This window comes from Lathamus discolor, chromosome 2 (genome assembly GCF_037157495.1).
Source record: "Lathamus discolor isolate bLatDis1 chromosome 2, bLatDis1.hap1, whole genome shotgun sequence".
NCBI lineage: Eukaryota > Metazoa > Chordata > Aves > Psittaciformes > Psittacidae > Lathamus > Lathamus discolor.
Window position 1 is genome coordinate 119,918,009 of NC_088885.1, and position 12,939 is coordinate 119,930,947.

The window sequence follows — 12,939 nt, forward strand, 5'->3', positions numbered from 1 at the left end:
ATAATGTGTGTACATGATCATGAGACAGCAATGAGGAATGAAGAAGGAAAGCTTTTTGTATTGGCTAGAAGCACAGAATGACTTTTCATCTCTTCTTTCAAACCTTTGCTTTAATGTTAAAGGATAGATCCTTTATTAAATTAACTTTTTTTTTTTTTTGGCAGAATTTCAGATAAATCAACAACTGAAAATGCAAGAGGAAGCAAATGGTAAATGCTGCTCTAGTCTTCTGTCTAATGAAGCCAGTTTCTATTTCAGAACTAATTGCTTAACACATTTGTTGCCATTTTTATTTATTTTACAGCATTAATTACGATACAGTTTGAATATTTTAGTAAACTCTGAACTTCACATTTTAATTTAAACAATAAATATCTTTGTTTATGCTTTCTTTTTATCCTGCCATTTTTCTTTCCGTAACATTGATTTTCTCTCTGTTTGATTGAAAATTCTTATTTTTCTAGGACTTTTTAGTGATCTATCTTAATTGTAATTTTGTATATGATTCTTTCTCCTGGGCTATATATAGTTTTGTTCTCAACATTAACTTTTCCATTTTCCTTTTTACCTGTGATTTCATATTTGTTCAGCTTGATTTTTCTGTCCTTGCAGCCAGTGCAATTAAATTACGTTTCTTAATAGCACATAACAGTTTCTCAACTGTGAGAAGTGCTTCATGCATATTACTGAACAATAATTTAGAAGCTGTTGGGAGAAAGTTTGAAAATGTTTATTCATAATTTATTATGTCAGTCAAGATATCCATGATGACCCAAATACCTTGTCTTAGTCCGTATGGCAAGTAGTTAATGATAAAATTTGTACCCAGTTATTTTACAAATTATATTAAAATCCCACTCTATTATTAACTTTATTTTGAATCACAAGTATCTTTGCCCTTCTTCATTTCTATGCCTTTTTCAGAAAGTATTGGCTTTCTACCTGCTGATCACTTTGTGCCTTAGCTGTTCTGCACGCCTTGCTTCCACAAGGCCTGCACATAGAAATCCTTCTTTACGTAGTTCAAATCAATCTGATTTGTCCTTTCTGTACCTACAGTTGGATCTCTGTGCAGTGTCATTTAACCTGTGCTTGTCTGGTTGTGTAGTAAAAGTTGCAGCAGATAAAAAATTCCCCATAAACCTAACAAAAGATTACAAAGAGTAGAAGTAAACTAAGTGTATATCCAACTGACATATCTTCAGAGAGGATTGTCTTTGTATTGCAGTGAACATTTTGCTCACAGCACTCATCCTGACCCTGTGAGAGAAATGTCTTTGTGCTGTCCAGAAGAGCTGGTCAGCTTTTCCATTGACAAAACTTACCCTTTGTCAAAACAGACCTGTTTCATGGAAATACGAGGTGGGTTGTTGCGAATGTCTCAAAGTTAGGTATCCAAAGGCACACACATCAAATAGCCTCTTGTTTCAGGCAATTACCAAAATATGGAACAGTGGGAAAAAGACTTGAATTTACGTATTCCACACCTACAGAGACTGCTTCAATTGAGGATGAGTAGATGATCTGAGATATTTTTCACCTAGTTATTTCCCACGAGTCATTAAGGATCTATTGGTACTCTACCTCACCAGAACAAATCCCATCATTTTATGCCAAAGAGAATGAGAATGATGTGTTTGTAATACTTACTATTTCTAGTTTCTATTTGAAAGGATGGAGGAATGTAATGAAGATATCTGGGATCAAAGAGATAAGAAATTTTAGGATTCTTCTTCTATACCCACAATGTCCTTCAAACACAAAGTCCTGTCTGTTTCCAAAACCCCCAAAAGCCTCAAAGTCAATATAGAGGAGTGCAAACCAAAACTCCTTTTTATCCTGTTGTTGTGGAAGTTCGATTCCTTTTTTAACCTTGAGAATTGTGCTTCTGTGCAAAAGAGTTTCCTGACACTACACCTCTCTTTTGGAAGTGGGAGTTGAGCTAGCTGGAATATCCAGTCTGAAGACAGCCAACTGTTGTTTCAAAATTGCATTGTTTAATGAAAGAGAAACTTAGAGAGGATAATAGAATATAAAAGGCCATCAAAACCAGAGTTACAATAAATCAGACAATGAACAAGTCCAACAAATAATACATTTTACCGGCTTGAAAATGAATATTTGTTTCTGAATTACTTGACTTTCTAAGAGGAGGAGTGCATTATATTTTACCTTTTGGCTACTCCATTTTTCACAAGCACTTGTAAATTGACTTGTCATTATTTTCTGGCAGAATGGTCCAAAGGAACTTTGTCTTTAAGGAATTAATATTATACTGTTTGAAAACAGAAGAGGCTGACTTTTTTGATAAATGAGCTCCTCCACGGGGCACTGAGCCCTGCCTTAGCTCTTTGTTTCCACCTTTAGTGTGTAGAGGCTTTTCACATTCTAATTGATATTGGTCCTTTCGCAGCCTGATGCTGCGGTACTTTTGTCAAGAAAGTGGGTCTACAGAGAAAGTGGTGAGGATGTACATTTTCAAAGGCACAAAAGAGTTTACTACAAGCTGGAATCTGATCATTTCTAATGGAAATTAAAGATTATCTAGTCCACCCCCCCACCATGGAAAGTGACATCTTTCACTAGATCACATTGTCTTACTACCCTTATTGTCAAAAATTCCTCCCTTATGTCCTACCTAAGTCTACCCTCTCAGTTTAAAACCATTCCTCATTATCCTGTCACTATAGGCCTTGGTAAAAAGTATTTGCCTTTTTCATAAACTCCCTCTAAATATTGAAAGGTTTCAAGGCCTCCCTGGGCCCTTCTCTTCTCCAGGGTAGATAACAACCCCTCTTCATAGGGGTGGTGCTCCATCCCTCTGATCATTTTTGTGACCATCCTCTGGACGTCCTCCAACAGGTCCATGTCTATTTTGTACTGGGGTCCCCAGAACTTGGCACAGTATTCCAGGTAGGATCTCACAAGAGTAGAGTACAAGGGGAGAATCACCGCCCTCAACCTGCCAGGTTTGACTGAAGAGACCAGATGAGCAGTTGCTGTTTTCTTAATTCCCAGCTGTGTATTTATGTGTATTTAAAAGTTTATCACCTTCCAAAACCAGGTGTCAGCCTGGAATTTGGAAAACTGGAGGTAAAACTTCTTGCTCAAGTACAGTCTTTCTTGGGCAAATTATTGAGAGGTAATGGGGTGGGGCCAAGATAAATACTTCTGTCAGACAACAAATTTAATTCTTGCAGGCATTACCAGACAGGTTTCTATTGATAAAACTGCAGTTTACAGTTGTTGTGGTTTAAACCCAACCAGTAAGTCAGAACCATGCAGCTGCTCGCTCACTCCCCCTACCGCTTTCCTCCCCCCGCTCCTGGAGGGATGTGGAGGAGAATCAAAAGAATGTAACTCCCACGGGTCGAGATAAGAGCAGTCCAGTAACTAAGGTATAACACAAACCTCTACTGCTGCCACCAATAACAATAATGATAAGGGAAATAAAGAGGGAAGAGAATACAACCACTCACCAGCCGCCTACTGACGCCCAGCCTGACTCAAGCAGTGATCTAGCCCTTCTGGGTAACTGCCCCCAGTTTATATAGTGGGCATGACGTGCTGTGGTATAGAGTACCTCTTTGGCTAGTTTGGGTCAGGTGTCCTGTCTCTGCTTCCTCCTGGCTTCCCCTCCTCCCCGGCAAAGCATGAGACTGAGAAAGTCCGTGATCGAAGTAAACCTTACTTAGCAACAGCTAAAAACATTGGTGTTACCAGCGTTGTTCCTAGGCTGAAAGTCAAAACCACAGCACCGCACCAGCTACTGAGAAGGAGAAAAATCGCTCACTGAAAAAAAAAAGCTGAACCCAGAACAACAGTGTGGCATTTATTTATAAGATGACTGTGGGCTGGTATTTCGTTTGTCATTTGCCTTCCACAGAGTGAATTTCAGTCACTAAGTGGAGCTTGTTTCATACAGCCAAAAGCTGCAATCAAAAAAGGGGCGGAGAGTGTGCAATCCCAGCTTTTCAGATGTAGAATTTATGTATTGTTCTTTCTTTAAATAAGATTTGTGCTAAGCTGCTTGCAGATATTTAAATAACTTGTGTTCATTGTATGGGAGAAGAGATGACATTTCAGTGTCAGGGAAGTTTTATATAAAATGATTTTCTAATGAGTCTTCATCTAGTGTCAGAATTTTCTCCAAAGCCTTCCTTTTTTTTTTTCATGCTCATCTCAATGTCATACCTCCATCCAGGCAAACAGAGCTCTTGTTGATGTGTCACATCAACATAAAATGAGACAAAATTGTACTTAATTGGGATGCATTAATGCTTTTTCTTGTTGCATTTCTTGGTTATATATGTTATCATAATCCTAATTCTGAAGGTTAGGCTTTTCCCGTGATGACCCACAGGGTTGTCACTAGAAATCTCAGCAGGCTGTGTTTATATATCCAGCTTTAGTACACTGAAAGCCTCCTAAGTCTTTAAAGTTACACAATTTGCCCAAGATGAGTTTGAATGATGTAGTATTTCACTAATATTCTGTTGCCTCTCCCAGCACCATTACCTTTTAGGCAGGGGTGTTGAAACTACATGATCTTAATGTCATTTCCAACTCTAACCATTTTTTATAGTAGCTATGGTCGCTGGGCTAAACTAAGCTTTTATTTATATCTTTCGAGTAGACTGCTACATATCACTAACACTTATGAAAGCATTTTTATTTTATTTTTCAATTAACAGAAGAAGACTGGAAGATTACTGTAGTCACTGGGGATTTTGAAACAGCTGGCACAACAGCTACAGTATCCCTTTACGCTTATGGAGAAAACAAAGCTTCTGGTCCTATTATACTGGGATCTGGGAAACACCAGCTGTTTAATCCCAACACTGAAGATATATTTAAGGTACAGGATGGCTGTTATACAGTATGGCTGTTATATAAACACTGGAGAATGAAAACCATGTGCAAAATAGCTTTTCTCAAAACTGGATAACAGTAATGAAAAGGACTCAAAGCAATATGTAAGGATCATTGTTTCTGAGGGAGCGGCTGACTTTTAGGACAGTAAGATTTGAATCAGCAAATGTATTCATGACTGCATCAAGCAGGCGTGCATCTCTCAGAACCTGCTTCATACCTGTCTTGCCTTTTCTTGATGTGCTAGTTTAAACTAGATGTTCATTTGCCGAGGTAGAAAAAAGTTTTTTTGACTGTTCTTTGCACTGATGTAGTAAGAAAGAGAGTCCTGGCTATGGCTTGTGTTGCATATCCATCTTTGGAAGTGTCCAGTGTAAGTTCTTCCATGGGCTTCCTCAGACTTCGCCTGAAGCACACTGTCATGTGAACCTTTTCTTGGAGAAAGTAAGAAGGAAGGAGTGGGGGACACACACTGGCTAATAACTAGAATCAGATCACACATAGTAGGTTAACTCAAGTGATTTGGGCTAGTGATGTCCTACTTCTCCAAGCAAACGGAGGGATTTATCTATTCAGAGAAACCTCTGAGAGGTGCTTCAAAAGCATGACATTTCCCAAGGTTTTTCTAACTTCCTATAAGTCCTACAATTTCTTCCAATTCGTGTAGCTCCTCAGAAGTGTACTAATTGTTAAATCTGTGATATGTCATTTAGGTTGAAATAAGTTGTGCATAATAAGCAGATGTTGGGGAATCAGTGACAGATGGGACAGGAAGTTTCCCTGATTTATTTATTTATTTTTAAATTTATTAAATTTTTTGTTTTACAGTTTGAAGTACAAATATGTAAAAGTTTTTGAAGAGGCAAGTCAATGGTGGTCTTTCCCTTACATTTATTTGGATTGAAAGTAACTCGGCTAAAGTTGTCAGATAATGCTGGTTTAAGATTAATTTATATATCAAAACAGGAAGGTGAAATCAGTATTTATCTGAAGACTAAATTTAAGTATTACTTTTCAAATCATTCTGGCACCAGGAAGATGGTGCCAGACACTTTTCAGTGGTGCCCAGTGACAGGACAAGGAGTAATAAACTAAAACACAGGAAGTTTCACTTTCACATGAGGAAGAGCTTCTTTATGTTGAGGGTAGCAGAGCACTGGAACAGGTGCTCGGGGAGCTGTGGAATCTCTCTGGAGACATTCAAAACCCACCTGGACACGTTCCTGTGTAACCTGCTCTAGATGAGCCTGCCTTGACAGGGAGGTTGGACCAGGTGATCTCCAGAGGTCCCTTCTAACCCTAATGATCCTGTGAGATGATCATCTTGGATATTTATTCAGATGGTTAAAGGTACCTGACAGCAAGTTCTTACTCGTTTATTCAGTTAATTGAGGGAAGTACCATCTCACTTCAGAATCCCTTTGGTCATAGGTATAATCAGAAGAAATGGCAGAGAAATGGCCCACAAAAAGAGAATGAGACAAAACTGGACCCTATTATCCTAATAAAAATCAAGAATGCTAGTCTGATAAAAAGTACAGTTAACTGTATAGTAACTTAGGTATCTAAAGTAAATAATTAATATTCAGTATGTTCAAATAATGAAAAAAGGAAGCCCATTAAAACTTGAGTGTATCAAATAGTAATAGTGCTCCTGTATATACTGCTGAGATTTTGTTGCCCATCTAGAACTTGATGTTGACGTTGCTTGCATTGCTGTATACAGCCAGCATAAATCCACTACCTTCAGCTGTCTGTGATGAAGGCTGGTGTAATGCAGGTAGAATGTAACAAGGCTATTGTCCTTGGAAATTTCCATATGGTGGTTGCACATGAAATTCACTGAAGATAATTTGCAGTTGTTGTGTGATAGGGAGAGTTCTTGTTTCTGACTGGTGTCTTGGGTTCTAGGTTCTTACAAGATAGTTGTGTGTAAACTGCATTATATTTGCCCTTGTGGCTTAGAAAATTTTTTCACCAGATGGGAAGGTCAGGGAATGGGAAAGAAAAGAAATTTGAATTTGATGGATTTCCCTTTGTGCTCTGTAATTGTTGCTGTGTGTTCAAACAAACTACTTCTAAGCTATGATTTTCTGCTTCTGTTACTACTCAGACATAGTTTTTAGGGAATAATTTTTCTGGTGAGAGTCATTCTTCCTCCAATAGAGGGGTATCAATCTACCATAAGTTACAGCTTTCATCACAACTGTGATCTGTTTCCTACATTTCCTCCGGTATCATCACAGTCCCTAAGTATTTCTCAGTATTTAAAAAATACTGATTTTGGCAGTATGTTCCTGAAGACACTGAAGCTTTAATTATGCTATAAATGATATTCTCCAGAGCCCTGTATTCTGCATCTTCATTCTTTGAAACATGGCAAATTCTCTCTTATGACTGTACACACTGTTTGATAAAGAAATTATTTTTATAAGTATTCTTTTAATGTTTGGTCATGCCATATATTCCATTCTGTGTCAAAGAGAAGTAGGCAGAAGCCTATAAGCCTATTATCTTCTGCAAAACCGAGCTACAATTTTTAAATTTTTATTACTTCAATACAGAATAATTCTGTGTGTCTGGGTACAAGTTCTGCTCTTCTAGTAATAATAAAGCCAGTAAAAACACTGACTGGTTTGGTAGATCTGCTTTCAAAATATTGTATGCAAGTCTTAGTGAGAGTGGCAGCACCTAGCACCTCTTTAGCAAGAACTCTTCCATGCTTGGCTTTATGAGTTTGCTTCATTATTTTCTCTGCAATCTCTTTAGGGTGATGTTGGTCTTACTGATCTCAGCACTTTGTCAAGTTTATCTTAAATAATACTATACTGACAGGCTGAGAAAGTTGGGTCTGTTCAGCCAGGAGAAGAGAAGGCTGCATGGAGACCTAATAGCATCCTTCCAGTATCTGAAGGAGGCCTACAAGAATGCTGGAGAGGGACTTTTTGTCAGGGACTGTAGTGATAAGACAAGGGGTAATGAGTTTAAACTTATATAGGGGAGATTCAGGTTAGACATAAGGAAGAAGCTCTTTGCTGTGACAGTGATGAAGCACTGGAATGGGTTGCCCAAAGAAGTGAAAAATGCTCCATCCCTGACAGTGTTCAAGGCCAGGTTGGATGGAGTCTTTGGTGACATGGTCTAGTGTGAGGTGTCCCTGCCTTAAAGCCCTTTCCAAACCTAACTATCCTATGATTCTACGATATTAAGCTAGTAAGAGTGCTGGATTTTTTCCTAAGAAATGTTCAAAATCATGACTTTAATCTTGTATTTTGTAGTTGATGGCTCTTTTTTAGTGGACGATAGTTGTTCCACATTTGTAAGTATAGGACATGAAGTGTGCATGGCATTTTAGGATAATTGAAAGCTGGAATCCACCCCTGATGTGAATTTTGCTGCATAAGCCCATTTCTCTAACTTGTAAAGCTGGTGCCATATCCAGTTACACTATTCAAGTTTCTTCATCTGTATAAACAGTCCTTTAAACACTGCCATAATCTATCAGGGCAAAATGTCAGAAAGTATTAGAGGTAGATGAAAAGCAGAGATCCTACTAACACTTGCAGAGATAATTGATCATAAAACTTCATGAATAGTTTTCCTGTGATGAGACTATATAAATCTCAGCCTTTTTCCTTCCAGTTACATGTACCTTGTTTGTAAACAATTGTGTTCATCAAGTGCACCTTATGCTGTACTGTGTCACACAGAGATGTTATAAGTTTATCTGTTGTTTTTCATTTTGGTTTCTTCCTGTTTAAATAAAATTATCAGTCATTTTAAATAATCTATGCATTAATAATTGAAACTCTTTCATTTAAAATCAGCCCTACTGTAAGGATCTGTTGTGTTTCATTGCATGTCTTTCTCTCCTGTACCCTGGATCCATCCATATTCATTCTTTCATCAGTCAAAACAGAGATCTCTAAAGTAAACCAAAATGTTATAAAAATAGGTTGAAACAAATTGATTTTCATGCTTTTCCTCCCATTGTTAAAATAAAAGAGCCTGTAATGAGCTCAGTGAGAATTCTTCTCAAGTGGGAAGATTGCAGAAGTAACCGCAAGCACTAATGTAGCTGTCACCTCTCTTAACTGTGGGACTGCCAGTGCCTAAAAGCTGGGCATAGCTTGTGTTCTGCTATTTGCCAGCTGTCTCTGTTTGCCATAACGGCCATTTAGGTCCAGTTGAATAAAACTTGGAGAAACTAAGGCTTTAGTCAGATATGCTTAAGACAGCATAAAACAGCCATAGTGCTGGCTTTAACTCCACTTGAAATTGTCCATCTCTCTGCAAAATGTATATGGTAACAACATGAACCTCATTCTGTACTGAGGTAAAAGGGAGAAGTATGTAAAACAATCTCCATCAGCTACAGGCTGTGCATGAAGCAAAACTCATCTTGTTCCAAGAAAACAACAAGGAAGTATCATAAAGAGCCCACAAACAATCTGGGAGGAAAACACAGTTCATCTCATCTTCAAGAAATAAGAGTGAGTGAACATGGTGCTGCTTGTTCAGTAATTCTGCAGTATGGAGTACGGCAATATCGAGTGTATATATATGTACATACATTTTTCCTTTTTAAGGTAGTTTCTTGAGAGAACTTTATGCACTCAATTTCAGGTTTAATCTTTCAGCCATATATCTATAAAATGTCTATTTTTTTTTTTTCTACCTGATGTCAATGCAAGTCCAAGATGATAACATACTGAACCCCCCCTGTCTGTCTCTGAGTCACTCCTCTCCTGGGTTGTGCTGTTTGTTTAGCTCCCTGGTAGCTTTCAGGTGGTTGTTTCTGAAATTTTGTGACACTAGTTTCCTTTATTAAGGGTCTCCCTGCTAAAAGGTCCTCCAGCTTCCCATGTCAAGTGCCCAAATCTAATTTTTGTCTTTACTGATTCATGCGCTTATCTTGCCTTACTATGAGCCATTTTCTATTCTACTCACATTTTTATGCGTCCAGTCATCTCAGTAACTGAGCACTTTTCAGAAGTGGGTGGTATAACTATTGTGTGGTTTATTCTCTCATTCTTGTTCTTAAAAAGAATTCTTTTTGGGCTCGGTACAACTCTGTAATGAGAATAGACACTTTATACAGTACAGTCCTTATGCTAAACAAGATAAGATCAGTTTATCTTGCATCAAAACAAAAGATGATAAAGTAAAAAAGTTTTTGATAGCCCTTACTTTATATGGCCAGCCCTTTGGCAGCCCTTTAGCAGTCTTACCTCCTGTGAAAAATATTTCACTTTACATTATAGGGATTTCTTAGTACCAGTAATGTTGAGTCTGATTCTCACTCTAGAGATAATTATGTCAATAAGGTGATGACATCGCACTGAGTGATGCAGAATTACAGAGAAACTGAGGTTAGAAGGGATAACTGAAGATTTACTAGTCCACTCACTTGCTCAAAGCAGGGCCAGATAGAGTAGGTTGCTTAGGTCATTATCTAGTCAGGTTTTGAATATCTCCCGCTCTACAAACTCTCTGGGTAATCTGTTCCAACATTTGACCACTCTCACCCATTTTTTTTCCTCATATATTTAAGCGGAATTTATGGTATTTCAGCTCGTGCCCATTACCTCTTGAGTGTTTACTGGACACCACCAAGTCTGGCTCTGTCTGCTTTAGCCCTTCCCATCAGGTATTTATATACATTGATAAGATGCATGTGATGGAAGTTAAGTAAAGATTAAGTTTTCTTGCATGGACTGACCTTTGTTGAGCTTTCTTACAGCCAGTGCTCAGCTGTATTCCAGTTGACATTCTCTGGTAGGCAGTGTTCTAACTCCTCATCAAAGCACTGCAGTAAGTTTCGAATCCAGTAAAAATACTCCTGGTCTGACTTGGAAAAGTGCAGGTCACTCAGAAAATCCTCATATATATAATATATATATTATTTTAACATGATTTTTTTGCTTACTTTCAAGAACTGACACCCTGATACTGTAAATACTTGGTGCTGGCATAATTTAATTAACTACAGAGTAAAAAAAATTCCTCCAGAGCTTTAATGTTATTCTTGAAACACTTTCCCTTTTGCTGTACTTGAGCATGGAAAAAACAAGCTGTCTGTTGGTACCCTTAGCTTAGCAGGTAACAACAATGTGACATTTTCTTTCTCTAATTAACCTGGTAACAGATAATTGGTATCCATTTTAGTAAATAGTGGCACATTGTTAACCTGTATAGGAAGGTCAAGTGAGTGAGGATTGATACAGGACTAGATACAGGATGAAAAGAGCTTGAGTGGCCTGTAAAAGAAAGTGTTTAAATGTCACTGTGCACTGAGCAGTACTTATTTATCCAGGTTATTTTTGTGACTGAAACAAATATGATGTGGGAAAAAAATAATGCTGACTTTTGTGTGGCTTTTTAGCCTACTTCTTGTATGTCTATATCCACCTTTTTCATGAGCACCTGTATTCTAATTCTTGAGTTGGTGTGCAACTGTGCCAAGTATCTTGGCCATAATTAACAAATTGGCTGAATTAAGACATCTGGAAAATGCAAGCACCATGGTTGGGCCCTGAGTACTGGTACATTAGTTATATTTTTGTCAATGTTTACCAGGTGCATGCTAACAATTTAAAAGCATCTTGTACTTCCAAAGATTTCTCCATTATATGCAGATGCTGTAGAAGTTAAACTAATGCAGTCAATGGTTTTTCTTTCTTTGGGGAATCAAGCTGCTGCACGTGACTTCTCTGAAATCCTGTTAATGAGGTGGCCTTACGTGAAATTAAGAACTGCCTGTCAAGTATAGCCTCTAGTGGTTGTGTTAGACATTGGGATTTTGGTGTAGCTGCCTCTGATGTATCGACTTATCTAAATGATTTTTATGCTACGCTGAGTTTATTTCAAAGAGATTGTAGGATACTTTCCTCATAATAGGTATGTAGTGACATTATTTTGTTTATTCCGGTATATAAAAGAGCAATGGTATCATTACGTGTATTCCTTCCATGCTTTTACCAAAGTATCTTTTCCACTGAACAGTCTCTTATTAGTCCAAGGAACTCTTTCTTACTTTATTTTTTAACTTAGTTAAACATCTTAAGTATATGAAAAATAGGTCATACTGACTCCACTCACAGGTATGCTAGGGACTGAGAAAAAGTATTTGAATAACTCCTATAGAAACAGAATTAGAATTTAGTCCTTGTATCCTCTTTAGGAATAATTTCCTGCTGATAAACCTGGATTTCAATTTATGCTTACAGACAAATTGTAAAATATGAGCTTTGTTAAGCTTCAACTTCAAAAAGTAAGACTAGGTTTTCTAATGCATGGTCTAATGAGAATGTTCCTATTGCCTTTAGTAAGAAGAGAATTTAGACTTATGCTTTTACAAAAAAATAAATAGTAGCAATGAGCAAAACATATAGTTATATTGATTAGCAGGTTAATATTGTGTAACTGTTTGCAAACATTCAGAATATGGGTGTGGTTGAGTCAAGGCTATCTCTGTTTGAAAATGTGGCCCTTTCAAAATTAGTGGACAGTTGTTTTAATAAGAAAATATGGGTGTTGATATTATTGCCTGTAACAGTGAAGAAAAATACTTCAATAGGAATAGAACTACTACTATCACAGTACTCACAATGACATTATTAAGGTTAATAAGTGCTGGCAATCTCTCACAAAAGCTTGAAAGGGAAGGGACCTTGTACAGACCCTGCTTATCATAGGATTTGGTGTGTTAATGCACAAGAAGGAGTTTCATGGTCAGCCACCGAGTGAGCTCTAAATAATGGTTCAAGTGTTTTGTAGAACTTTTTGCTGAGTAGAGTGCGAGGCTGGTATTTGTCAGAAGTCTCTCTAGCAGGCAATCCCTAGGAAGATCAGTATAGATGATGTTTGTGATCTCTAGATTACCTCAGTGAGATGTCTGTTTCCAAGCCCTTGTTTGCCACCTCTGGAGGAGTTCAGGTCTTAGGTCTCATTTATGTTCTGTACATGGCTGTTGTAAGTCACATCAGAATGGCAGCCTCATACCCCCAAACTGGTATCTCTGAAATTTTACGACTTTGAATTTCCACCCATGTTCAAACTGTACTA

The 12,939-nt window shown here is 37.7% G+C and overlaps 1 protein-coding gene across 1 annotated transcript in view; it reads left to right on the top strand.

The window, feature by feature from the left end:
- Positions 1-12,939, top strand: part of RP1 (RP1 axonemal microtubule associated) — a 178,995-nt gene that overhangs the window by 61,030 nt on the left and 105,026 nt on the right. The window contains exon 23 of the mRNA XM_065669368.1: positions 4,695-4,858. Coding sequence (XP_065525440.1) covers positions 4,695-4,858 — 164 coding nt within the window. The remainder of the gene's footprint in view (positions 1-4,694; positions 4,859-12,939) is intronic.